Source organism: Theobroma cacao, chromosome 1 (genome assembly GCF_053813885.1).
Source record: "Theobroma cacao isolate CCN51 chromosome 1, ASM5381388v1, whole genome shotgun sequence".
In the NCBI taxonomy this organism is placed as follows: Eukaryota; Viridiplantae; Streptophyta; class Magnoliopsida; order Malvales; family Malvaceae; genus Theobroma; species Theobroma cacao.
In genome coordinates, this window is record NC_142639.1 from 5,746,618 (window position 1) to 5,772,488 (window position 25,871).

Consider the following 25,871-nt stretch of genomic DNA (forward strand, 5'->3'; position numbering starts at 1 on the left):
AATTTACCCTATTAAATAATTTATGAATAAAAACAATAGTAAATTTTTTGACTTGATGTTTTTTGCAGAAATTATATTGTTTTTATGTTATATAATTACTTATTATAGGGATAAGTCTCTAATTAATATGAAGTGTCTTTTATGGAATACGAGCGTGAAGCTGATGGGGTTAAAGTAGATAATATTTTATAAATTTGTGTGGATTATGAAAATTAATATCAAAACTGATTATAATAATATTAATGATAAGTCATTAAAGACGATAGCTTTTGTTGAAATAGAGAGCATGTTACGATTTTAGAGAGAAGTCATGACCGACATACAATTTCCAAACCTTGAGACATCTTTTATGGAATAGAACACCCAACGGGTTCACAAATTTACAAACAATTGGGCTACAGAAGAACCATCCAACCCACTAATAATTAATAGTCTAAGTTATGCAAATGGATTCTGTGGGGCTGAATAGAATGGGGTGCGCAACACATTGGTAAGTGGTCCGCATGAACTGCACTGTGAAAAAAACTTACGGCGACTTGAATGCATGAAGAAATTAAGGTGAAATTGTATTCATAATTGTGCTCTCATACTAATGTATAGTTTACCATAAATAGAAATCTCAGGGCAGGGGAAGAAAGGAAACTGACACAGAGCCTCGTGTAAAAGCAAAGATAAAAAAGAAGGGGCTCACAACTCATTCGGAAAAGGTTTATTCCCTCAGCCAAAACACAGAGACAGGACCTCACCAGTCGCAAATCAGTCCCTGTTGCAAGCTTATTTCTAAAGCCAAAATCAGGCTCTTCTTCCTTTTCATAATAATAATAATAATTATTATTGTGTAGATCTGATTGGGGGGTCCTGAAAGAATGATTGGGACTTTATAACAGCCATTAAAATAGTTTACTTGTGGGAACATGAAAATCATCGCTGAAATCGGTTGAGTTGTAGCCTCATTTGGGGCCCCTTAATTATATATTAATGTTTTAAGCCTAATGGTGTTTAATATTTTCATGGAAGTCGATTTCTTACCACTCATGATTGAGACTCCAAACTCATACAACCCCAAAACAATGAAATCTAATGAAGACCGTAATCCCATCATTTTCCATATCGCTTGTTTTTTCCCAAATTCCAGGTTAGTTAGGACTTCACAAGGGCCTTGGTTTCTTCAACTGCAATTTTCCTTTTTCTGAAAATGGTTGACGCATTAAGGCCTTCATGCTGTCTAGCTACTTAGACAATCAACTTCAAATTGAGCAAATGTTTAATCAATTTCACTAATTTACGACAGTGATAAAAACTTTAAGGAAATAAATAAAAACAATTTAAAAAAAAAAAAGCACCCCACGTTTTAGAATCTGGAACCACATGGACATGGTGGCACCAGAAGGCAATGGAACAAGTCGAATTCATTTAAAAACATTGAAAGAAAATAATTCACTCCCGATTAAATAACAATGCAGCACGTGCATTGTTTTAACTATTTTCTTCGAATTTAAATTTCATGGGAAGAATAAAAGAACATCTGCTGGCCTTACCTTGTCAGTCCATTTAATAATTTATATTTTTATTAACTAAATTCTTCGGTCAGTGTATAAAATATTTAATTCCTTTTTTTTTCTTCTCTATTAGCTTTTCCTCCTCATTTTTGACTAATACAACATTGATAATCAGAGCTCAACAACCCAAACCCACGGGGTATCTCGGATCATAATACACAATGAGCACAAACATTGAAACTAATAATCAATTCAATAAGTTAATAACCATTTTTCGGGGCCAATTTAATAAATAAAATCTGAATTAGTTGATAGGTAAATATCTTGTAAATAAAGAAAACTGAAAATTCCACTTGCAGGGTGGTTGCAACGACCATTCTCATCACAGCAAGGCAATATTCCGAATAAGATAAGATGAATATAATCTATGCCAATTCAACTGGCAACAGGTAACTCTGAATATTGAAAACTGCGAGAAGTTGAGAACAATATGTTGAAGACAATGATACATCAACATGACAACATCATCCATACATACTTCTGAAGAGATTGCTCTATGTTAACACTGGTGTTTGCAATAATCTTAAGTTTATTCCAACATGAAGGCCTATTAACAGTATTTTTGAATAGAAAGAAATATGGACCTTTTCAGTGAAGAAAAACAAAATTTTTATTTGGAGGATCATGAACAATCTACACAATGTAGAGGAAGCAGACCCTTTTGTTATATAGGTTGCCCGAAAGCAAAAAGACCATTCTGCTTGCTGTGTATATTGGCTTGGAAAGCGAGAAAAATGCTTTAGCTTAACCGTTCATTCAATGAGGTCTGTAAGTTCCACACACAAGGGATTGTTGGAGTCAAAAATTCAGGACTCGAGATTAGGTAAGACTGATGCAAGTAGCATATGATTGAAGTACAGCTAAAGCTTGCTCCGTGATGGCCCTATTCCTCACTCGTTTCACCCAATCACCAACTATCTCCTCCGCTTGGCTACCTTTGACACCTTGTTCAAGGGCGGCTGCTGCTTCAGCAAGCTTTCCTTCGGCCAAGTAATTATCAACTGTACTGATTACCGACTCAATCCCTTCACCAGAATGGTCAACTTCTTTCACCTATATGATAGTCAAAGGCAAGCATCAGATTATTTAAGCAACCTAGATCAATTCTTTATGTAGAAGGTAAATGCCATATTTTATACCTTTAGCCAGGTTGCAATATGTGCTAAAGAATGCGTCAAGATGCCACCCCCTCCTGGTGGAATTAGGCTGAAGTGCCTTAGGGTCCCTTTCAAGGAATTAAACTGTACAAAGAACATATGTCAAACAGTAATCTAAGAAAATTTCTTTCAATGTTATGACTGATTATCTGTTAGATTAGCGAATTACTAATGATTCAATAGAACTATCAAGCATCACTGCTTACAAAAAACGACATAGGTGAGGCTGCAAAAACTTGAAACACAATAACATCTATTACCAAATTTTAGCAACTCTTGCAGTAATCCCGTAAATCTTCAAACTAGACTCATAAAAACTGCTTAAAAGAAAGCTCATACTTTCTCCCAGTCTCCATGCTATAGCTAAGGTGCTAGTGAAAAGATAACATGGGAATTTCTGCCAGACCACTGATTTGCTGGTTCCACTTAGATGCCTGATGTTCTAATTTCAGCTCACTGAGGCATTTATTTAAAGAAGAGATAAACACCATTTTTGCTATCATGGAGACAATTTATATCTGGCTGTTGATCATGTAGTACATAATGAGGACTAATACTTCCTTTTCCTGTACATAATTAGACCAACTATGCGCCTTTCCAAAAAAAAAATTAGACCAACTATGAAAAAAAGCAAAAGCATTTCTTGACAAGCTTGTCCTCATCATGTCCAACCCATTGGTTCAAACCAATCATATCTCTTTATAGTCCTCTAGCTTTCCAAGATTAGTCTCAATTCTCTATCCATCATAAAATCTTTAATTTCCATTCTGTATCAGGTTGAGAAGGTTCCCAACACAAATGAACCATTAACTCTGAAACAAGAAGCAAGCCTCCTCCTAGTTTGCTTTTAAATGCATATGGTATGCTTATAGGCTGACTCATCCCTGTATCATAGGAATAGCATTTAGGATACAGACTAAGTCTGAACTCAGACATTAAGCATGCATAAAAATGGTAAACCTAAATTACTTGAACGATTTCATCTATTGTCCTCTCCTCTATTTTTGGTTTAATTTTTTATCCGGCTGACACTTAAATCCAGTTCCCAGCACCTTCCCATCTCAGCACCAAGCCTCCCAGCTGAAGAAAACAAGAAATTCTTACTGCTGGTACAGTGTATATATTCCCAATGAGCAGGTTCAACTAGAAGTCCCCCTCCATGACCATCCAGAAGAAAATCTTAGTGCTTGAGTGCTCTTCAAAGATTGAAGAAATTTTGGATTAAAAAAATCAGACCTTGGGAAATTTGATTGCCAACAAACCTACATATTCTTTATTTCTCAATGCAATATGACTACAAAGCCAATCCTAATTAAACAGAAAGCAATATTTGGTTAAAATAACGAGGAAGGTGAGAGATAGATGCAGCAACAAAAGGGTGCCAAAGAGCATCTTTAGTTCAATTCATTTAGCATAGCAAGAAAACATTAATGTAACTCCAACGTTTGGATATAATTTTTCAAGTTAAAGACAATGAAAAAAAAAGGGGTAAAATATCCTTATCCCTTAAGTTTTGATCGAAATTACACGACGATCCATTAGTTTTTGAAATGAACACTCCACCCCAAAAAAATATTTTCTATGGGACATGTAGGTCCAGCCGTTAGTCAACCGTTAGTATTTCCGTCAACTTGCTGACATGGCAAGAGTAAAAAAACAATTTTACCCTTGATTAATTTTTATAATTACTATTATATAATTTTATTATTTTTTATTAATTAAAAAAAAAGGGCTCCCCTCCCTTGAGAGCACCGGTTGCTGCTCCCCACCCTTCCCTTTTAAAAATATATATATATATATATAATAATAATATTTAAATTAATAAAAAAAGAAAGGCCATTTTAGTCTTTTCACACTTTCTGTTAATGGTGTTTGCACTCATGGGGTGGAGTGTCTATTTTGAAAACTAATGGACTTCCGTGTAATTTTGATCAAAACTTAGAGGGGTAAGGGTATTTTACCAAAAAAAAAAATCATAAAAGCAGTACTTGTTTTCTGCATGGATAGAGGTATGTGGAGATGCTGCCACTGAAGGAAGAAAAGAGTGCACAAATTTATCAACAGCTAAAAAGGATGTATGTGAATGGTGCAAGGCATATCCATCCTCACAGCTTTTGATTATTGAAAAAAACCAAGATTTTATACACTTTTAGCCTGCCTCTATAAAAGCATTTAAAATTCCAAACTTCCATTTTATGAAAAATACCATGTCAAAAGTAAAGCATAAAATTTTGGCATAGAATTCTGCAAACCACAAACAATCAATAATTTAACAAAAAGATTTTATTAGGATAGATGTTATCATTGAAAAGGACTCAGAATTCAGTAGCATATATCTCTAAGAGTACGAAACAACTTGCCTTTTGATTCAGCTCTAGTAGAGTGTCTGTTCCACGGTACCGAGTTTCTTCTGGAAGAGATGAAAGGACCAAATCTAATACTGAATCCTTCTCAATGCCTTCAAGGTAGGTGCGCAGAGCATCTATTTCTTTCTGGATTGGTAATCCTTTAGAAAGTGCATCTTCCAATGCAAGCGCTCCCTGTAGGACCCAAGAACAATCAAATTATGACACATTAATGTACAAGTCAAGAAGAATTATTACCAAGAGCATCAATCACTAAATTCACTAAATAACATAAGTCAGATTCAAACTAAAAGTAAAAATAACATGAGACTGAGAAGAATAAAATAAGGAGGAAAAGGTACCAAAGCGAGCTTGTGAACAGAATGACTCTTACGTGCCTCTTCAGATCGTGCATAGAAAGCCATACATAAGGCGTTTATCTACAAAAAAAAATCGCGCTGAATGGCTAAAAGTATGTGATACTTATTGATTATGAAAATAATTACCTGAGCATATACGAGGCATAACAAATATCTATTGCTCAACATCAGATTCATCTGAACAACTAACAAACAATAACTACTTCCAGAAATACATTTATGATTAATGTTTGTAACTGATCAACTATAAGTAGTTTCCTATTTACTAGACTCTCTTAACTGAGGTCACACTCATTCATCCTCAAATAATTTCTATGCTGATGCTTGATTCGGTACTTTATCAGAAACTATTCTAGCTTTCATTTTTTTTCTCTGAAAACATACTAGTTGAACTCTATTTTGGTTTCTGTGATGTTGGAAATTCATAAACTGTTTAGATTATCAATCAACACATTCCAGGAAATGATCATATTCAGAAAATTTTAAATGGAAAATCTTTAATTTTCCACTAGAAACAAAGGATGAAACCTGATGCAGCATTAAAATGGAAGCTAAAAGCATTGATGTATGACATTTGGATTGTCACTTTGCCCTGCATGCTATCTGCCCCAAAGTTAGAGCCAAGAGGTTTATATTGCAATCTATCAAATGAGAAAACTCTTTCAGCATAACTTTTAAGTTTTCCTGTTCCACCTTTTATTAAACATCCATCAAATATGCCACGAAAAGCATTTTTTTTTAGTTCACTTTTTCATCCTAAATATTAGCGAAGTTATTTTTTGTGAGGTTTCATGTCCAAAAGTTTCCACCAAGAGATAGCTTACATGAAGATTTGCTTCTGCCATTTTTTCAATCTGTGCTGCTTTCTCACTTGCAATTGCTGCAGCCAGTTCTGCTTTTCCTAACTCCTGAGCTTTTTGCAACTTCATTTCAGCTTCTCTTTCCTGAAATAAGCAAGAACTAACAACTTGAGTTCATGAGTTATGAAATTATGCTATAGAATTCTTTGTTAGCATAAAACTATGTACCTTTTCTTCAATTTCCATCTTAAGTTTCTCTTCCATTTTTTCTTGAAGCGACTTTATAGCAGCTGCTGCTTTTGTTCTTTCTCTCTTTAATTCCTGAAAGTGGTAGAGTCAAATTCTCAGCAGCTTGAATCAGCAAAATAGAATAGTCATTTTTCTCTTTCTTTTAACTTGATTTTATTGCCCTTTGAAGGGCATAAATGGTTGCGAGTATATTCCAACTGTACCTAAACTGTAAATTTCCAAGCTCAAAATCCACAATACATAATACTTAAAAGAATAGCTTCAATTGATTATAAAAATATTGATGGAATTTCATTGACAAGCATAAAATTTATAGAAACTAATGGGATCAATTGTCCCAGTTTAATTCATAGTTTTTGGTTTTCCTTATGCCTTACAAACAAATCAATGTTATTCCAAACTGATATAAAGAACAATTGCCTCACCTTTTTCACAGTACAGAGGACTCAAAACAGGAAAAATACAAATCTACAAAATACTATAAAAATTGGATGAACTCTAACATGTGGGATAAATATTTTCTTTAAGGTGGTGAAATGCTAGAGCTTCACGTACCAATCACCACCTAGCATCTGCAGTTCCATAATGTGTTTGGTGATCAAGCACTATAGCAACTCAACTTTTAATCAAATTTCTAAACCACATATTAATTGTTTGTGTTAGACACAGAGCACCAACCCACCCATTCTGCCTCATATTTAGTCCTGCTGTAAAGATTCTACTGATAAAAAGACCAAGTGAATTCACCATAGATCTAAGCATTAACCGCAGAAGGGAGTCATGACGGCTGTGACAACTATGTGGCAAATTAAAGAGAATGATACATATGGGTTAGGAACCAAATACAAGTGAATTATCAAATGTTTGTCAACTTATACGGTAGACAGTAGGACAAAATACCTCTTCTGGAGGAGTTCCCTAAAAGACAATAATTCACTTAATGGCACAAAAAAGGATATAGTTCAAAAAGAAAGAAAGAAAAAATTCCATTGTATTAAATCCTTACAAATAAAAAAGAGAAAAATCAGAGCACAGAAACTACAAGAAAAAAAAAAGAGAGATTGAAATGGGAAAAAAAACTACATTTTTTCTCTTTCATTAAAGACATGAAGAAAGAAATTACTGTGGTGATGAATCCAGGGAAGATCTTACCTTTCAGTTTTTACTTTTTACATAGCAACAATAAAAGGAGAAAGAAAGGCACCATCACCAATGAAGAACTAGACCAAGCATTAGTGGTGAAAAAAAATTGTTTTTGAAAGACATCATAAAACAAGAATCTAAAATGAGCTATGACCTAAATGATTAATTTGCAAAGCAAGAGCAAGGGAAAATAGGAAGTGAGGCATGAGAGAATCAGTCAATGGCGTGTAAGTAAGAAACTAAAGTTACCCCATAAGTATAGAACTGAGAAGCAATAACAAAAAGCTTGGTGATCAATCATGAGAAATATAACATAATAAAATGAATGAAAATATGAAAACAACTATAACCTTATCCAATATTGCTGCCTCTTCGGTACGCATTAGTTCTCTGGCTCTTAAATCCCTTAATTCCTTTTCATATTTCTCCTAAAGAGAGAAAAAAAAAAAAAAAGAAGAGAAATAAAAGCATCAGCAAACAGTATGGCATGACCAAAATGATGTAGCAGAATTAAGAATCCAGATATTTTTACTTGAACCTATCGTTCAAACTTCAGACCTTCATCGCTCGTTTTTCTTCAGCAAAAGCATGTGCATCCAGCTCAGCTTGCCGCTTTTCAGCAGCATGAATGGCTTGTAGGAAATCAAGAATTAACTTTCCATCCTTGGATAAATATCCCTCATTCAGTTCCTCAATTGCTGTACCAAAAGCCTAATGTGTAAAAAAAAATGAAATCTAGTGTTAGTTGACACTCTCCTTTATCATATGTACTAAACAAAAAATATGAGATGTATATAACCTCTGTTTCTTTAGAAAGTTGCTCATATTTTCTGTTTAGAGAAGTTAAGTAGTTCTCATCTGCCTTTTCCCTAAGATAATATGCATCAAGAAGAGAACTTGGAGCTTCAATATCTTTACTTGGTTTATCCTGCAACAAAGGAACACTGGATGTGATTCTGTATCAAGTCTGATAAAAATAAGGAAGAAAGTACTTTTCACTATATATATAGAGATGTAGAAATAAATAGATACATACATGCATACATACAAACACAAAGAACATGCTCTCAGGTGCGCTTTAGCCACCTCAATTCACAGTCTTCTCAATTATAAAAACAAAGACATAAAAGAAGCTTTAATCCTTCAGATGTTGCGACCACTAGCCAGTTTCTTTGGGGATCAAACCTCCCTATAAATCCTTGCCTAGAAAATAAACTAGGAAATGCAGTGGTTCTTTGTCATCTTCAAGCATTAGCTATGTATTTACACATACAGTGGACAACCTCTAAATCATTAGCTTATATATTCACACATAGAGTGGAGCAAGCCTCACCATCACACTTCTTGTTCTTTTTACAACCACAAGGCAGATACCAAAGTTAAGAAAAATCAAACAAAGAAAACATGAACAATCATGGAGACAAGTAGAGTTTCAATAAGTTTCATTGACCCACCTTTACAGAATAAGAATGGTTCATATACCCATTTCAAGAGGTTACAACTCAGAAACAACATAAATGAAGGGTGTTAAGAAGAAAAACCAATGAGAGGAACAAAGGATACCTCTGCTATGTCTGCTGTAGTAGGATGCAAAGATGGCACAGTTTTTATTCGACTTTCTTCAGGGGCTAAACTAGGCAATTCAACTCCTTTACTCGGTTCATCCTGCAAGAGAGGAATATCATAAGTGGGTCATATTGAGCCTGTGCAGTATAATTATAACTTGATAAAGCTAGGTAGTAAGCATTGATTTTCAGGAATGCACAGCAAGGATAAAGAACAGGCTGGTAGTATTCTTGCCACCTCACCTGACATTCTTCATTTATAAACGCATAAATACACAAGGAGCATGACATTCTTCATTTATATATGCATAAACACACAAGGAGCATCAATATCTAGCAAGTTACAACAGATAAACCAGTTTCTTTTAACCTCCACATAAAGCGGTACCCTACCCACAAAACAAGGATAGGCACTCTGGTTTCTTTACGTCCTGAAACATTTCTTTATGCATCCATCCATTCTATTAAGAAAGACTGCTAGATTCCTAGGTTCAGGTAAATCATATAGAAAGAAAATATGAATGTGCATAAACACAAACATGATGTTTCAATGGCTTTTATTGTGCAAACAAGTGACAATGGGCTAAGGCGTGTCACTGTCATAATTTGGGTTGCAGAGACGTGGGAATCAGTTAGAAATACTGTACTAACAATAACAAGGTAATCCATGATGTTTAGTTCATATTGAAGTGCATTTGATCCACCTTCAATAGAATAGTAATGTCTTGCATATCAATTAGCAAAAAGATAGAATCCTGCATGGATGATTGAGTATTCTTCAAATTGCATAACATCTAGAAGCCCAAGAGATCACCATCAGCGTAAATATAGGGTGCAGGGAAAAAATGTACCTGCTGTCTGTCTGCAGTAGTAGGAGACGGGACAGTTTTTGTCTCCCCGAGGGATGCACTAGATTGGTTATCTACTGGAGTATCTTGAATTTCCTTGTTTGGTATCGTTGTAGTTTCAGACTCAACCTTTTTAAGATTCCCTTCAGCTGATACAGCAGCATCCGCACTGTGATCAGCAGATGGCAAGCTGCTTGGAGAATATTCTGGTAATTCCTTTTCCGGCACAGGTTTTATATTTTCTCCGAGTGTCTCATTCGATTTATCTTCCACAGTAAATTGGATTTCTTCTTGGGTTTCACTAGACGTTTCAGGCTGAGGAGGAAGATCGATATGAGTTGGAACCTTTTGCTCGGGCAAGTCCACAGAAACAACTTGGATATCCTTCTCATCCTTCTCATCAAAACCAATTTTCTTCGAATCAATAGGAACCTTGGGGTTTTCACCGAGATATTGATCTAAGTACCCAGCTCGGTATGCAACCAAGACAGCACCACCAATGATAGCACTTCCCAGGACAACTTTTGAAAGCCCACTCTTCGATTCAGGTGGACGAGGTTTTGGAGTTGCATTTTTTCCAGGAGAGGTCGAAAATTCCTTTCTCGAATAAACAAACGGTGACGAGCGCTACATTTTCGCCATGCATTATAAACAGAACAGTTATAAGGCATAGTACACCGGAACTCGAAACTGAACACTGAAACTTACAACAGTTAAATGTACCTGAGAAACAATCTGCCTTGGTGTTCTCCGGCGATGTGATAATTCCAAAATCGACCTTCGCAGCATGCCGCCGGTTTTTTTTTTCTTTAATAGGGACTTCGAATTTAAATTGCGGTGGAGGTGTTTGAGAAAATGGCTGGGAGAGGAAGTGAGGGTTTTACAGGAGGAGCTGCTTTGGGGTTTAAACCGTTGGCATTGAAACAAATTGTTTTCCGGTGAAGTACTTTTCGGGGCGTTTCGGTGGAGCGACGAATCACGATCGCTTTCCTGGGGAGGTGAGACGCCCAATGCGAATCGCCGTAGGGGGGGGACTTGGAACTTGGAGATGAAATTGTGCAGTATCGTGGCACTGACAGCGTGGAACCATTCAGAAATTTACCCCCACATTACTCTCTTTTTTTATTTTTTATTTTTCCGTAAAAACAGAAAAAAAAATATTGCTATTTTCAGTTCAACTTCATTCATTTTTTTTTCTTTTTATCTTTTAATTTGGAAAAAAAAGAATAAAAATTACTGCATCTACTCTTAAATAAAATAATAATAATAATTGAATATTGTTTTGATCATTTATGTGTTTGTTCCTTTTTATTTAATTTTGTGATATATTTTTATTGAACTAACTAATATTATGTTAAGCAATTACTTCCTCCTTTTGAAGTGTGAACCAATTCAGGTGTAGGGAAAATAAAAGTTAAGTATATTTATTTATTTTGGATTTGAGGCGTGATAATGGTTATTAGTTTGCCTATGATGCTCTTGTTTATTTTTTTCTCCATTACCCACTCAAAAAAAAGAGGGAATGAAGAATAAGAAAAAAAACAAAAACATGTAGGGAAAAATAATCATCTCCTCAATTTTAATTGAAATTTTAAACTGATTTATGAATTTTTTAAATATACACTTTACTCCAAAAAAATATTTTTCGCTAGATATATAGGTACAGTATTAGTCAATTGTTAATGTTTTTATTAGTTTGAGAATGTGATAATATTAAAATGATAATTTTATCATTTATTAATTTTAAAAAATTTTATTATATAATTTTTTAATTTTTTTATTAATTTTAAAAAATAAGGAGAGTTGAGGAGCACTAATAGAGGCTCCTTAATTGTTTTTAAAATTTATATAATAATAATTTTTTAAATTAATAAAAAAATATTTTAATCATTTCATATTTTCTATTAATGATGTTTACACTTTTTTAGATAAATTGTCTATTTTAAAAAATTAATAAACTCAAATGAAATTATTAGATGTGAGAGTATTTTCCCCAAATATGTTTGCATATTGTAAATAATAAAATGTACTGTGGCTTTTATTAAAAGTTGCTAAGATACTGGTCATTTTACATGACAAGTTATCTTCCTAAAATAAAAAAAAATGAAAAATATACATCATTTATAGCATTGAACTTAATTCAAGTATTAGTTTTTAGCCCAAATTTTAATTTTTCAAAACTTAAATATAATACCTCAAATGAGGAAATGAGAAAATTATATTAACGCAATTAAGTACCCCATTTCATAAAATTTTGTCATTTAGGTTTTCTTAAATCTCAAGTGTCAATTTCACCTTTGAAATAATTTAATTTAATCTTGCTAAAAAGTCCTTCTAAAGTAACCTAATCTAAGTGGTATTTTTAATTAAGACCCTAATCAATAGTTATTACTTACTAAAACACAACATTAAGTATCTAAAACAACTTTTTATTGAAAATTTTTTGCTGTTAACAATATTTTCCTTAATGGTAAGATATTTTGAGTACTTTTATTAACATATCTACTATTAGTTAAAATTCCTGAAAAATTTTATATAGCTTTAGATTTTGTTCAGCATGTGAAAAATATGAAAAAAAACAAATATATAAAAATGTAAAAAAAAAGAAAAAAACTTATTTATTATTTTCATATAATTGGTATTTTATATCAATACTTATTCTTTATTTATTTTAAAAATAATAATCATAGTGTACATAAAGATACATCTTTTATCTGTTTGGAAATAATAATTATATATTAATGAAAATTAGCATTAGTAATAGTATGTAAATTTTGTGTCTTGTGCAAAATATGTATTAGATTCGTGCAAAATTTATTACATTTAATCTTAATGTAAAATTAAGATTCTAAAGATAACGTAATTCAAAGTAAAATTTAATATTATTTATTTATTAAATAAATTTATTTAATAAAATTAAAATTTTTATTTATAAATTAAATAAATATTATTTTTTAGATAACTAATGATGATAATAATAATAACAACAGGAACCAAAAATTTGCATCAATGAAGTTATTATAATAATATTATATTTATTTATTTATAATATTTTCTACTTAATATAACATTAAAAGAATTAAATACATAAGGAAATAATCAACAAAATACAACTTTCAAAAAAATATTTTTTTTTCAGTTTTACAATTTATCCATAATGAAAATTTATTCTTAATCTTTTCACTAGTGACATTGCATATTATTTTCCATCTCTTACCAATCAAAACCTTTTAAAAAATGATAAAAGTAATTCAAATTGTTGGATGATACAATAAATTAATTTGCACCATCAAATAACTATATACTAGAAATGTACTTGTACCGTGCATCTGAATATAATAATATATATTATAATAATTGTGTTTATCATATTTTTCATTTTATTAAATTTTTGTAAGTGAAGATAAAAGCAAGTCTATGTATTAAAAATTACATATACAAAATGTTATATAGTCAATAGTAGAAAGCTTTGGAATATTATAACCTAGGGTCATAATACAACGCATAGATATATAAATATCAGCACAAAACATAAAGTTTAGTATTTTCTATCTCAAGTAGAAGTGTTACTGACACAGTTAAAGCATATATGAATCAAGTAATCCCATACAAAGAGTGCAGTATTTAATATGACGATTTTGATGAACCAAAAAATTTATTAAAAATTAATCACAATTAGAGTGATGAAAAAGGCTAACATGATAAGCTAAAGAATTACCTAAAACAAAGCAAAGTAAGTGCTTGCTGTTAGGCAACTAACGAAGATCAATAGGGAACAGACAAAGACAAAAAGCAGCACAAAATGACAAACAAAAGATCAGGAAATAAAAGAAATAAAAGTAAAAAAAATTATTTTTTAAAAAAGAAAAGTAAAGAAATTTATAAACAACTAAAGAAATATCTAGAAAGAAAAAAAAAATCTAAGTAAAAGCGATAAGATCAAATGCAGTTCTAAATAGAAGAAGAGAAGTTCATCCAAATTAGACGTGTTGCACACTCAAACAATTAATTGTAATCCCAAAACCTGTAAAAGCCAAAAATCAGCGTCTTTTTTTTTAAACTCATAACTTTTCAGCGGTATAACAATGAAAGTACATATGGAGGCACTGCATAAAATGTTGAAATTTCTAAAGTTAGAAAAGTCAAAAGCTAATATTTTTTATATTTTTATATTTTTATAACTTTCCATATGCCAGCCTAAGAGAAAAAAAACGTGGCTCAATGTAGAGCCAAATTTGGGTCTTCAAATTATATATGTTATAGATGTTAAAGGTGAAATTTGTTTATCACTTTATTTAATTTTTATTTAATTTTGTTTTTATTAATTTTTTAATAAAAAAAACAAATTTAAAATATTTCACAAAATATTTTATTAATGACACGTGGTAAAGTTCGATCGATTCTATTATTTTATATCCACAAGTTATTAAAATTGAAAGTGTCAAATGACAAAATTAAATATTAACCTATAATATAGTGACAAATTTGACATTAATCTCAAAATTTAACATAAAATTAAACAAAACTCACAATATGATATATTATAAAAATAAGAAAAAAATTAAAACTTATAAGTGTGATGAAAATAAGATGAAAAGCGAGACTTTTGTTGGTGCAAATAGGTTTTATGTCACGACCCAGCACTTCCTTCGAGCCCGTGACAACCGTCTCGAAGTCTCAGTAATCATTCATTACTCGGTATGTCAACCGAAACCTCGCAAGGCTCTTGTATCAGTTTTTCACTTCCTCTGTGAGCAATAGTCACTAAATATCAAGTTTTAAGAGAATATAAATTATTTTAGATCGAAAACAATCAAAATAAAATTTTGACCACACAGGGATATTTTAGTCATTTTTACCTGAAAATTTCGAAACCTGATAAAAATACAACGTATGGTAAAAAGATATCCATTTTCGATTAAAAATAAATTTTTGCAATCTAAATCATCCATTTGGAGTGAAAAGTTGACTAATTAGACTAAATAAAAATATTCGATAATATATTCTATTTTCTTATAAAACAATTTTTATAGAACTATGCATAAATAATTTTTGTAGTGTGAGAACAAAATAAATTCATACACATAGTAATACAGTAAACCAGGTATTCAAAATTATCCTACAGTGGCATATGGACCCTGAGATAACCAAAAGTGTGCAAGAATGTAGACCTACGATTTCCAATGAAGTAAGTCCAAAAGAAATCCTTGATGAAATCGACTGCCTACAGATTATCTTAAACCTGAAATGGTTAAAAAAGAAAGGGTGAGTTTCATAAACTCAGTGAGTAAACAAAGTTCCTCATTAATATCTAAAACCGAGTAAATGGAGACAGTTATTTTCTTAAAAACTTGGCTCATACCAAAAATCATACTCGATGATACCTTGGTCGAGGCATTCAACTGAATTCGCCAAGGTTATTAAGTTAACAACTACTCATAAAAATATAGTTTAGCCATCCCTTGGCATTGACAGAGTTCATCGTCAAGTGGTGGTTCGGCGTGAAGTGAACTCTATCGTACCTTATGAGATATCCTTCGCGCCTCTCTTATTAAGGTAAATATAACGGGATTTACCGTGCCCCTCTAATAGGCTGGTCCACGAAAACTCGCTTACTGCAGTGGCTAATTAAATAACCCACCAATCAATAAAATTTTGACAACATAACGTGGCTAACATAATACTACCCAGCCTGTCAAAGGAAAACAAACAGTTTATATATTTCACAACCCAAAATCCCAGTCACATATGTCATCACGTATCAGTTCATAAATCATCAATTCCAAACATAGGTACGTAAACTTAAATATATAAGCAACATCAAAGGTTGGTCTCCACATACTCACATTTTCAGAAACATTATTGAATTGTAAAATAAGTCATAAACCTTATTCCTTAAATCGATTATTAGTCATAAAACATAAAATTCATTTAGGTTTAATATTCTTAAAATCATAAAAACGATTGTAAAAATACTCTAGATATATAAGATGAACAATGGTTACTCACTTTGACGGGAATTTACAACACTCCTATTCTTGATCCTCGGGTCCAATACCTTTGCCCTTATCCGATGGCTCACCACCCATACATAATGTGCAACGGGAAATTTAATATACTTATGCTAAATCGTTACAAAACTATTATATGTTCTATATGAATGCATGCAATGAAATGGGAGGTGTTTGGCCTATCGCGCACTATGCACTATTTAATCGGTCTAAACGTCCAATTCGATTTCAATTAATTTATTGCACTTCCAGTACTCTCCAAAATTCCACAAACTTCACTACAAGTCTATTCTAAGTGCAATTACCAAAATATCTCTCATTATGGTACAAATTACCAACAACGGGAGTAAAATTTTTCGGTACTCGTTTTCGATTTTCGATATTCCTAAGCACTAAATACATCTAAATGGCATGAAAAACAACCAAACTCATCATCAATCCTCACCCATAAAATTCAGCCAAGATAGGTTCTATAATGGGCATGTGGATTTCTTACTTAATTTTCATACTAAATGTTACTAAACACCTAAAAACACTAAGTTACCTTAAAATTCAACTAAATTCATCACCAACTTTCTCTCTCCAAATCTGGCCAGCATATTGCCCATCATGAAAACTTGAATTTAATTCATGGAAAATGAAAAAAAATGCATGGGCAAGATGAATTTCAAGCTTAATATTAAAAATCTTACCTTTAGTCATCAATTTCTTGAAAATTCAACAATTTTTCCTTAGTTTTGCCTCCCTAGGGTTTTTTTTTTCTTTTCTTCTCTTTTCTGCAGGTGCTGGTCGGCCTTGAAATGCTGAGTGGAAGAGTGTGGGCTGGTTTTTAAATGGCAATATAAAAATATTAAATTTTTGACACATATCACCTTTTTATTGGTCCACTTGTTTTAACTTAATTTTTAAGCCTTTTCTCACCACCACAAATGCTCTAATATTTATCCATAGCATAAAATAATAAGAGGTAGAATTCTGGAGCTTGACAAATGTCATGGTGGTGTAAAATTATAATTTTGCCATTGGGGTGGTAAAATTACCATTTTACCCTTATACTATGAAAAATACCGAAATTAAATTTTTTTTTCACTTCTTAACCTCAAATCATACTCCAATACTCAAATCATACTCTAATAAGTCAAATGGGGTCAAAAAATCTTTTCTAAAAATTTTCATTTTGTCCCCAGGTGGCAAATGACCATTTTGCCCCTGGATAGTGAAAATTTCGTTTGACTCCAAATTCATCCTCGAACTTCAAATCACCATATTAAACCATTCTGGTACTTTAATATCCTTAATTTCATTTCAAATTCTCTATTTGATCTAGTTCGAGGCTTAAATCAACTTTGTTGTACCTCTAGGTACAATACCTACTTTTGTAAATTTTTCGAAACTCTCCTAGCATGCAATCATGCTATCATCACATGTATGTCATGACAAGTATTTTATAAGGTCGGGCTTTACATTTTAGATGGAATTTAAAGAACTGGCAAAATTGACTTCGAAGTGAGCTTTTCAATAAACACTATCTTTAACACTTATTTCGCCATCATCACTCGGTATGCAAAGAGGAATAATGCGAATAGCCTTATAGATACAATGAAACCAAAGTCTAATTTCGTGTTGCACTTTACGAGAGCAAATCGTAAGATACACCCGAGGGTTTGAAAAAGTTATTTGACCTTAGAGCCTTCTTTCTGCAGCAAATAGATTATAAGAAATTTAGATGTTTTTGTAGTTGATGGGAACTTAAGTGTTTATGTTAATAGAATATAACACTTTTCTTACTTTTGATATTTCTGCAATTGTTTTGTTTTTTATTTGATGTCTCAAAATAGTTGGCAACAAGCCTTTTATATAAGCTTGTAAGTGGCTCTTCTTTAAGGACACAATCATTTCATTAAGGCATCATTTTTCTACAATACATATTTACATTTTGCTAGACATAACTTTTTGATAAAAGTATTGTTTAAATAATTATCTTATGAAAAGAAAACTATTCATTCGATAAAATATACTCTTTAAGTTATAATTTGAAACAATAACTTTTAATATTTAACTTTTAAACTATGGTATTTTTTCAATTTGTTTCATTGTTTTTAGATGTCATTTTATTGAGAGATATAATCATTAACATGAAAATTTACCTACAATTTAATAGTCACACTATATCACTTTATGTGACATAACTTTTGAGTTAAGATAGCTTTTCATTATGTAACATAATCTTTTATTTTGAAAATACATTAACAAAATTTTATAATAATGATTTATAAAATTATTTGAATTCATGAGTTAAAATTATTATCTCGGACAAAAATAAATTATTAAAAGTTGTGAAGTTAAATTGTAAGATAGAAGATAAAAACTATTTTTACACTTTTTTTAATTTCTTAACTAATTTTAGGAAAAATACAAAATCTTTTGGATAGTAATCCAAAAACTAAAAAATGAAAATTAATTAAAAAGTTGTGAAAATTACATTTTAAAGATTTACCACTTTTTTTTTTTTTTCAAAATTGCATTCTTTGGCATTCTAATTATTTGCTCCTTTTTTTTTTTTCTGCCAGCTTCAACCTAGAAAACTAAAAAGCGGCCGCCTTCAACAGACCCGCCAAACCAAGCCAAAATAACAAAGCGCGGGACAGTCGTAAAGCTTTCTCGCCTACTTTCAATCGATCCAGTGCTGAAATACATACAAAAAATGGGTCACAACAAGCCCCGGCGGTTTAAAACCCATCATTCTCATCGGGGACAGTCAAGCCGAACCCATCAATTCCAAAGGTAATTTTTCAAAACTCCCTCAATTTTCCGTTTCACGTTTAAACCATTTCAACTTTCAAATCCCAACTTCGAAGTTTCTCTCTCTCTCTCTCACTCCTTTTTTTTTTTTTTTTTAATTTTGCTGTAATTTTCCAGGGAAGATGATTCTCTCCCACCTGATCAGCGTACTAATTCTGTAACCACATTTTAATTAGTTCTGTACTTTTGTTTCTTCCTTCAATTTCCGTTGTGTTTGGTATTTTACCGCAGTGGTAAATTTTTTTTTTTCGTTTTGATTGCAGCTCCTGAAGAGGACCCAAATGTTCCAAAAATTCAACTTGCCATGTGGGTATGTTGTTTTCTTCTACAACCTGCTACCTTTTTTCTTAAAATGTTTGTTTTTGTCTTTTTTTTTTGTCTCACACCTAGAAGGCATATTTGTATGCTTTACTTTAATATTACACCAAAACAGCTGTTATTGAACCTTTTAGGTGTTGCTAGAATTTGTGCTAGGAAATTTCTTATTAATCAAATGCTGGATGACTTTTTTCCCCTTAAAAAGTGGCTTATAGTGGGTAAATGACTTATAAATTGTTCTAAATTCATGCATGTCCTATAATTTTATCATGTTGCATGTCATATGCTTCTGATGCGACTCTGACTCTGCTGCTGGAATTGGTGGCTATCAAAATGCTAAGTGCTAAGCAATGTCTAGTTATTGTCTTGTTGAGTTTTAGTTTTAATTTTTAACCATTCTAGGGTTTTTCTTATTATCATGGATAAAATCGATGGTGTTGGCCTTTCTTTTCCTTTAGTTTTCTTCTCCTTTTTAATGGTTGTCTGTATCAATTACTGTAACGGATTTAATGTTATTGACTCAGGATTTTGGACAGTGCGATGCAAAAAGGTGCACTGGGCGGAAACTTGCGAGATTTGGGATGTTGAAAGAAAGTATCTGCTATAAAAATTCCCTTCAAATTTAATTTGGTTATGCATGTTTGGGTTTGTCTTATTTATTTCATGTAAAACATGATTTTCCCTCTGTAGACATTGTTATGCAGGAATGGTTTGTAGTTGTTTTGCATGAGAAATTTATCATAGTGTTGGATTCAAGATAAAGCTGTATCATAACAAATGCCGGAGTAAGCAGGAGTGGGATAAGTTAAGAGATTATTAGTGTAAAATTGGGTGATCAATTAGTCTGCCAATGGGTGTTTGATGGCATTTTTAAAAATCTATTTTGAGCAATAAGATTTGCAAACTTGCTATACAGAAAGGAAAAAGAGGACATTTCCTAGAAAATTGCTAAGGGCTTCTAGGAAGTGATAAAAGGAAAATCAACATAGAATAGCGGGAGCAAACTGATTCTTGGTCCAGATATTAACATTACTGTTTAGCTAAGGCATCAGCCTTCTTATAGCTGATCCAGAAAGTTGCTGCCCTTATAAGTTACCGTTAACTGATGCTTTAGGAAAATGAAATTTCAATTTCACTTTTGGGGACTTGGAAATTGGTTCAAATATTGTGGTCAGGCTATTTGTTCATTTTAGAATCTAGTGGCATGGCTGGCACTAATAAATAATCTCCATGATTTGCTGATGATCAATTTAGAGAATAGTAGTAATTACTGAGTAAGATCAATTAATTAATTCATTCATGTTTGACTACAAGTACATCTTCACTTTTCACTAATCTGGAGTTTGAATGATTTCATGCAGGACTTGCGTGTGAATAGTGGTTTTGGGGGCATTGTTTTAAGGTGCTTACAACAACTTTTCAAATTTGCTTTTACTAAGTTTATGGTGTATCTCATCACCTCAAACAATATCACCTAATATTGTGCAATTTGGAGGTCTATATTTTGTTTATACACTGTGACCAACTTGGTGATCTGGTATATAATGGATGAGAAGCACATATTCTTTTCTTTCTGCTGGATTGATACTCATCTTTTACATGGTTCTCATCAATGTATGCTGTTGTCCATGATCCCCTGCTACGTTATTGACTGATCCTTATCAGCTTCTCATGAACATATTTGAGCCAAAGAACATATTTTGTTGATGGTAGGGGCATCTGTTTGGCTTTATTTTGTGGTGAAAATGCATGATCAGTGATGAGTTGGGCTTGTAGAAAACCTCATAATATTTATGGGGCTGACTGCTAGAGAACCTGTTGTTCTGTACTAATATCTTCCTCATGGCTGATATGAGACTAGTTCATGCGTCTAAGAATGCACCTGATTAATGTTGGAAAGCAAGCTGCCAGAACATCTTCTATTGCTTTTACCAAACAATTTTTGCAAGCTTGTGTCTTCTGCCTTGGCATAATTTGCTTTGATTTCCATATTTCTTATTATCTGCTTTAAACCTCTGTTGGCAGTCCTGTTGGTAGTCAATGTGTCTCAAAAGAAGATTACGACTTAATGAAGAGGAAAGGATTAGCTGTTGTGGATTGCTCATGGGCACGCCTGAGTGATGTACCCTTCGTGAAGCTGCGGGGTGGTGCTCCTCGCTTGTGTATGAATATAAACTTTTCAATTGGTTGCTATGTGACTCATGCGGCATCTTGTCTAACGTACAGATTTTGGCATTTTTTCCTTGCTTAACAATCTACTAGTACTTGTTTTTACCTCATATACTGATATCCTGTAGATTACTGCTAGTACACGCAATTGTTATCCACAAGGTTGGAGATCTATATGATGTCTTCAGGGGCTGAATTTATCACATTTGTGTCTTAACAGTTAACATGGTGCAAACCTTTCCTTAAATCTCATTGAATAGTAGTGAAAGCCTTGTCAATGATTTCAACACCAAGAAGTCCCCATTGATCTATTCTTATCATGTCACACCAACAAGCCAGGAGTTCTTTCTTGATTGAATTTTTTTCATTGAATTGTATGAATTAAATAGATTGCCTTGGTTGTATGACATAAATGCAAGTTGATGTCATTGTTCTTGCACTGTTGTGGAATTGCAGTCCATGAGGTGTTTGATAATGTTTTGATATCAATAATATCCGAGCTTGGTAGTAGTAGCATTTTTCAGAAAAGTGAGATATATGTTTTATGTTGCAATTTGATTTTTATTATTTTTGACACAGATGAGTTACTTTTACTTTATAAAGTGTTTATTACCTATTTGATGTCTTATTACAATATTATTTGTATATGAAATCAATTACTTTTAACTTGCATAACATTTGATGACAAAATTTAAATGACACCTTGAAATTAATAATGGTTTTTCCTGTGCTTATTAGTGCAAATTTTTACTATTTACTTTAGTGGCCTTCATACGTTAAACAAAATGAAAGTCCTTCATATTTTATTGGTGTTCCATTGTTTTCAGTTGTCCTGTTTTACGAATTTGATGAGTGTCATGGAATTGCAGTGCCGTGGCTAGTGGCTGCAAACCCAGTAAATTATGGTCGACCATGTCAGCTATCATGTGTAGAAGCTTTATCTGCAGCTTTACTGATATGGTAGTTTTCTTTTTAACCACCATTTCAACAGTTTCCACCACCTAGTGCTTGTCTTGCCAACCTGAGAACATGTTTTCAACCATTTTATTTTTTTGACATGTGCATGCCTTAACAGCTATGAGCTCTGGTTCTGTTTTAGAATGGTGAATATTGTGATTTGAATCTGTTGGGAAGGATGTGCCATAGAATAATATGCTAGCTGTAATGAGTATGAACCCTATTTTATATAATCAACATTTGGAGCTTATTCTATGACCTAAATGTAAATTGTGCATGTGCTATAGATGTTCCATGGATGGGAGGGGGGACATCTGTTAGATATTGTGGCAATTTGGTTTGTACCAGTCATGCTGCTTTCTAACTACAGAATGTCAAAGGAGCTTTGGCATCATCTTCAAATTTTGGCATTTTATAAAATTAAGGATGCATCCTTTACATATAGTTTTGGCATTGTTTCCAAACTTGAGTAAGATTGGTCCAACATGCTTTGGTCTTTCCGAGATGCATTTTGGGAAGCTAATATGTCACTGAGTGTCAGATATGTTCATCAATATAATTTTCCGAATTTGTGTTCCTTTCTTTTGATATAACAGTGGGGAAGAGGAAACTGCGAATTTGTTGTTAGGCAAGTTCAAATGGGGTCATGCCTTCCTGTCCCTCAACAGGTACTTTATTATTAAGTTTTTGGCCCAAAAAAGTTTAAATTTCTCAAAATGCATGATCCATGTGTAAGATGGAAAACATCAATGAAAACTTGAATTCTGCTGAAAAGATATTACAAGTCTACGCTTGAAGATGAATTAGCAGTCACTTATTTTTTTGCTTTCCGAAGGTATTGCAAGGGAAATTGCTACTCTGGAATTCAATTTTAAATTCTCATTTCTCCATATTAGAGCTGACTGATGTCTATATGAGATCTCTCAAAATCCTGATTCAATGCCCATCCAAATGAATAGAGCCAAAATAGACAAAGTTCTCTGTTCTATTTCTCACTAAAGAAAGTAACTTAAAACTTAAGCAATTGTCCTCCCTCAACTACTCTATGAATCCATTTAATCACAAACTCCGTAGGCATAATATAAAAAAAGCTACAACCTAGCCATGATTTTGGCTTTGTTTATTTATGTAATAATTTGTTTTAATCTATTATGCCCAAAATTGCATGAATCTATGGCCTCTGTTTATTAACGCTACCTGGTCATGTTGAAGTCCCCCTGAAACACAAGCATACAAGAGTGCGCGTGATCAATTATTTTCATTTTTTTTTATCATGGAGTTAAGAGGGAAGGTTTTTCATGCTTTTGATTTCCATCTATCGTGTCTGGTATCCACTACTTGGGTCTCAAGTTCATGGGAATGTGGTTTTATTTTGGTCTCGGGTTAGCTACTGGCAAGGCTACAAATTTATGTGAGCTGGGAATGTATATCAGAGCTTTGAACAATTATCAGAAAATAAGGCCCAACTACATCCTTTAAAGTAAAGAAGTTACCGAACAATAACTACGGTTACTTTGAAAATTATTCTAGAAAGCATCCATATCATGTACTTACTGCTAATAATATAACATATATCGATTTCTGGCAACATTGTTTACAATGGAATTATGACATTCTTCCTGACATGTTTTCAAATTGTTGTCATATTTGATTGGTGCAGGGAACTTTTGAAGGCATATTCTGAATGTGAAAATAGTGGTGATATCATTTCAGTCCAAAATTCTTGGCTTTCCCAACAAAGTCAGGTTCCTAAGGTTCTGCCAGATGCAGAAGGTAAATTTACTTTTGCAGTTGTCAAGCCAAAAAAAGAAGAAGAAATTTTCCATATAACCTTTAAGCAACATCTGCAAATTTTTGTGGAACTGAGAATAGGAGTATAGGATGATGATTATGACAACAACAATCTAATGCTCTTTCCTACCATATGCGGCTGGTTACAGTGGGTCCTATTATGCCATTGTGCTATGCTTAGGACCATAACTTGAGCAAGTTGAGTAAAAGCAAGGTCCTTTTTAATAGTTTCCACCTATGTCTTCTTTGGTCTTCACCTCCACCTTTTGGCGCATACATTCTGCATTTATTCATATTTTAGGGCATTTCTAGACCTTCTCACATTTTGAGACCACCAGAAGTGTAAATTTCTCATTTTGTCATCAGCCCATGCTATACAATTTTTTACCAGGAATGATGTCAATTCTGATCTTTGGCTTACACCAGCTGAATTACCAGTACTTTCTTGCTGCTGTTTCAAATGAAAGCTGCATATGCTTTTTATCCCCTCCTCGCTCAAACTGACACACACACAATCTTGCCTTCTCTAATTTGCTTTTTATGCTTCAGAAAGTCTATCTGGTGGTTCGTTTAGTTTGAAAGAATCTTCATTGTTAGCTGACATGGAACTTTTTTTGTCTTTTGTGGCCTGATACCTGATATGGATTTAATTACTTACAATTTTGATTAAAACAAGAAGACAATCAACACATTGATGATTTTCACAAGTGGTAATAACAGCCTTATAAGTCCAGAATACAATCTAAGTTACTATTTAATCTACACATCAATGATGGCTACGAATCTATACGTTCCTTTTAAGAGTGACCTGATGATACTTTTGACTTCTGATGCCATATGAGCAGACGTCAGTGAAGATGAGGGTTCTTCCAACGATTCTGAAGATGGGCTTCCTCCTCTTGAAAGGAATATGAACCATTTGAGTTTGCAGGAAAGTGATGATGAAAGTGAGTAGGTAGGATCCTGCAATAACTTTCAATCACATGGGGAGATGCGATGAAGCAAGGGGCAACATCAATGGAATGTGGAGTCACAAGTAAGCACCAAGAGAAAATGCCATCTTGATAACTTTATTTTCATGTAACATACTGCTTATGCTTTAAATATTAGTAAGTTTGAGATTTACTTTAGTCCATTGTGCGAGGGAAATGTACTCCAGGGCCCTTTTCTGATATGCTGAAGTTTTCTTACCCTGACTTCGAGTACTCTCGCGATGGCACAGGGTTCTTGTCTTCCTCTATTAGCTTGTTTTCCTTGCGATGGCTAATTGTGAAGGCACAACCACCATTGTGGATGTGCTTTCGCAGTTTGTTCTTATTTCATGCATTAGAGTCTAGAGACATAATTACTTTGGGCCTCGGAAACTTTTGGTCCATGTTCCAAATTCGGTCATGAAGCCTCCCAAAGATCTTTGGGGACTTGCTTTTCGATTTTGTCTCGACTTTGTGAAACTGAAATTCAGAGCTATCACTTCCATAATGCACGATTTCCTACGGGTGAAATGAAATGTCAAACCTGATGTAGAAAATGGTTTTGGGGATATGGGCTTTCTTTTGTACTTCAAAAGTAACTCTCTTTCGGATTTGTTTGGAGGAAGGTGGGGTTGGGCCCTGGGAGATGTGGACGAAATTCCCATCAAAGTAAAAAGCAATGAGCGTCTACGGGCTGGCAGAAAAAGAATCTGAAAAAGGTTGCAAAGCAACTCAGACTTCTTTTTGCTTTGCTCAGATGGAAAAACAATGGTGAGAATGGTTGCAGTAATTATTTAATTTTGCAA

General features: G+C 33.0%; 2 protein-coding genes and 1 long non-coding RNA gene across 4 annotated transcripts; 1 reads left to right on the plus strand and 2 right to left on the minus strand.

Annotated features, from left to right (window-relative positions):
* Positions 1-1,920: 1,920 nt before the first annotated feature.
* LOC18611630 (MICOS complex subunit) lies at positions 1,921-11,130 on the minus strand. Its single transcript, XM_007047988.3, has 12 exons — positions 10,770-11,130; positions 10,050-10,673; positions 9,197-9,298; positions 8,433-8,561; positions 8,192-8,344; positions 7,984-8,061; positions 6,470-6,562; positions 6,266-6,385; positions 5,424-5,501; positions 5,077-5,256; positions 2,699-2,800; positions 1,921-2,612 (listed from the first exon to the last, which is right to left on the minus strand). Exons 1-12 carry the CDS (start codon positions 10,833-10,835, stop codon positions 2,379-2,381), a joined length of 1,959 nt encoding a protein of 652 aa, XP_007048050.3. The 5' UTR covers positions 10,836-11,130; the 3' UTR covers positions 1,921-2,378.
* A 3,496-nt stretch (positions 11,131-14,626) lies between these two features.
* Positions 14,627-16,942, minus strand: LOC148764467 (uncharacterized). Its single transcript, XR_016024130.1, has 3 exons — positions 16,750-16,942; positions 16,056-16,123; positions 14,627-15,288 (listed from the first exon to the last, which is right to left on the minus strand). It is a non-coding gene; the product is annotated as an uncharacterized LOC148764467 (long non-coding RNA).
* Positions 16,943-18,597: 1,655 nt separating this feature from the next.
* LOC18611631 (RNase L inhibitor protein-like protein) lies at positions 18,598-25,521 on the plus strand. Of its 2 annotated transcripts, XM_018113792.2 has the most exons (10): positions 18,598-18,841; positions 18,977-19,005; positions 19,123-19,169; positions 19,702-19,767; positions 20,539-20,579; positions 21,203-21,339; positions 22,216-22,306; positions 22,900-22,971; positions 23,964-24,076; positions 24,940-25,521. In XM_018113792.2, exons 1-10 carry the CDS (start codon positions 18,762-18,764, stop codon positions 25,047-25,049), a joined length of 786 nt encoding a protein of 261 aa, XP_017969281.2. In that variant the 5' UTR covers positions 18,598-18,761; the 3' UTR covers positions 25,050-25,521. The 2 variants fall into 2 exon arrangements, with proteins under 2 accessions (XP_017969281.2, XP_088659102.1); XM_088802976.1 differs by lacking the exon at positions 18,598-18,841 and having other exon boundaries at positions 18,980-19,016.
* The last annotated feature ends 350 nt before the right edge of the window (positions 25,522-25,871 follow it).

What these genes read in the sequence shown, in the direction of transcription:
- LOC18611630 (XM_007047988.3), bottom strand. Translation starts at nt 10,835, where the DNA reads ATGCTGCGAAGGTCGATTTTGGAATTATCACATCGCCGGAGAACACCA. An exon ending in CAAGGCAGATTGTTTCTCAG is followed by an intron (nt 10,674 to 10,769) that starts GTACATTTAACT and finishes GCGAAAATGTAG; the next exon opens with CGCTCGTCACCGTTTGTTTA. An exon ending in AAGAAAAACGAGCGATGAAG is followed by an intron (nt 8,062 to 8,191) that starts GTCTGAAGTTTG and finishes TTCTCTCTTTAG; the next exon opens with GAGAAATATGAAAAGGAATT.
- LOC18611631 (XM_018113792.2), top strand. Translation starts at nt 18,762, where the DNA reads ATGGGTCACAACAAGCCCCGGCGGTTTAAAACCCATCATTCTCATCGG. An exon ending in GCCTTCCTGTCCCTCAACAG is followed by an intron (nt 22,972 to 23,963) that starts GTACTTTATTAT and finishes TGATTGGTGCAG; the next exon opens with GGAACTTTTGAAGGCATATT. An exon ending in GGTTCTGCCAGATGCAGAAG is followed by an intron (nt 24,077 to 24,939) that starts GTAAATTTACTT and finishes CCATATGAGCAG; the next exon opens with ACGTCAGTGAAGATGAGGGT.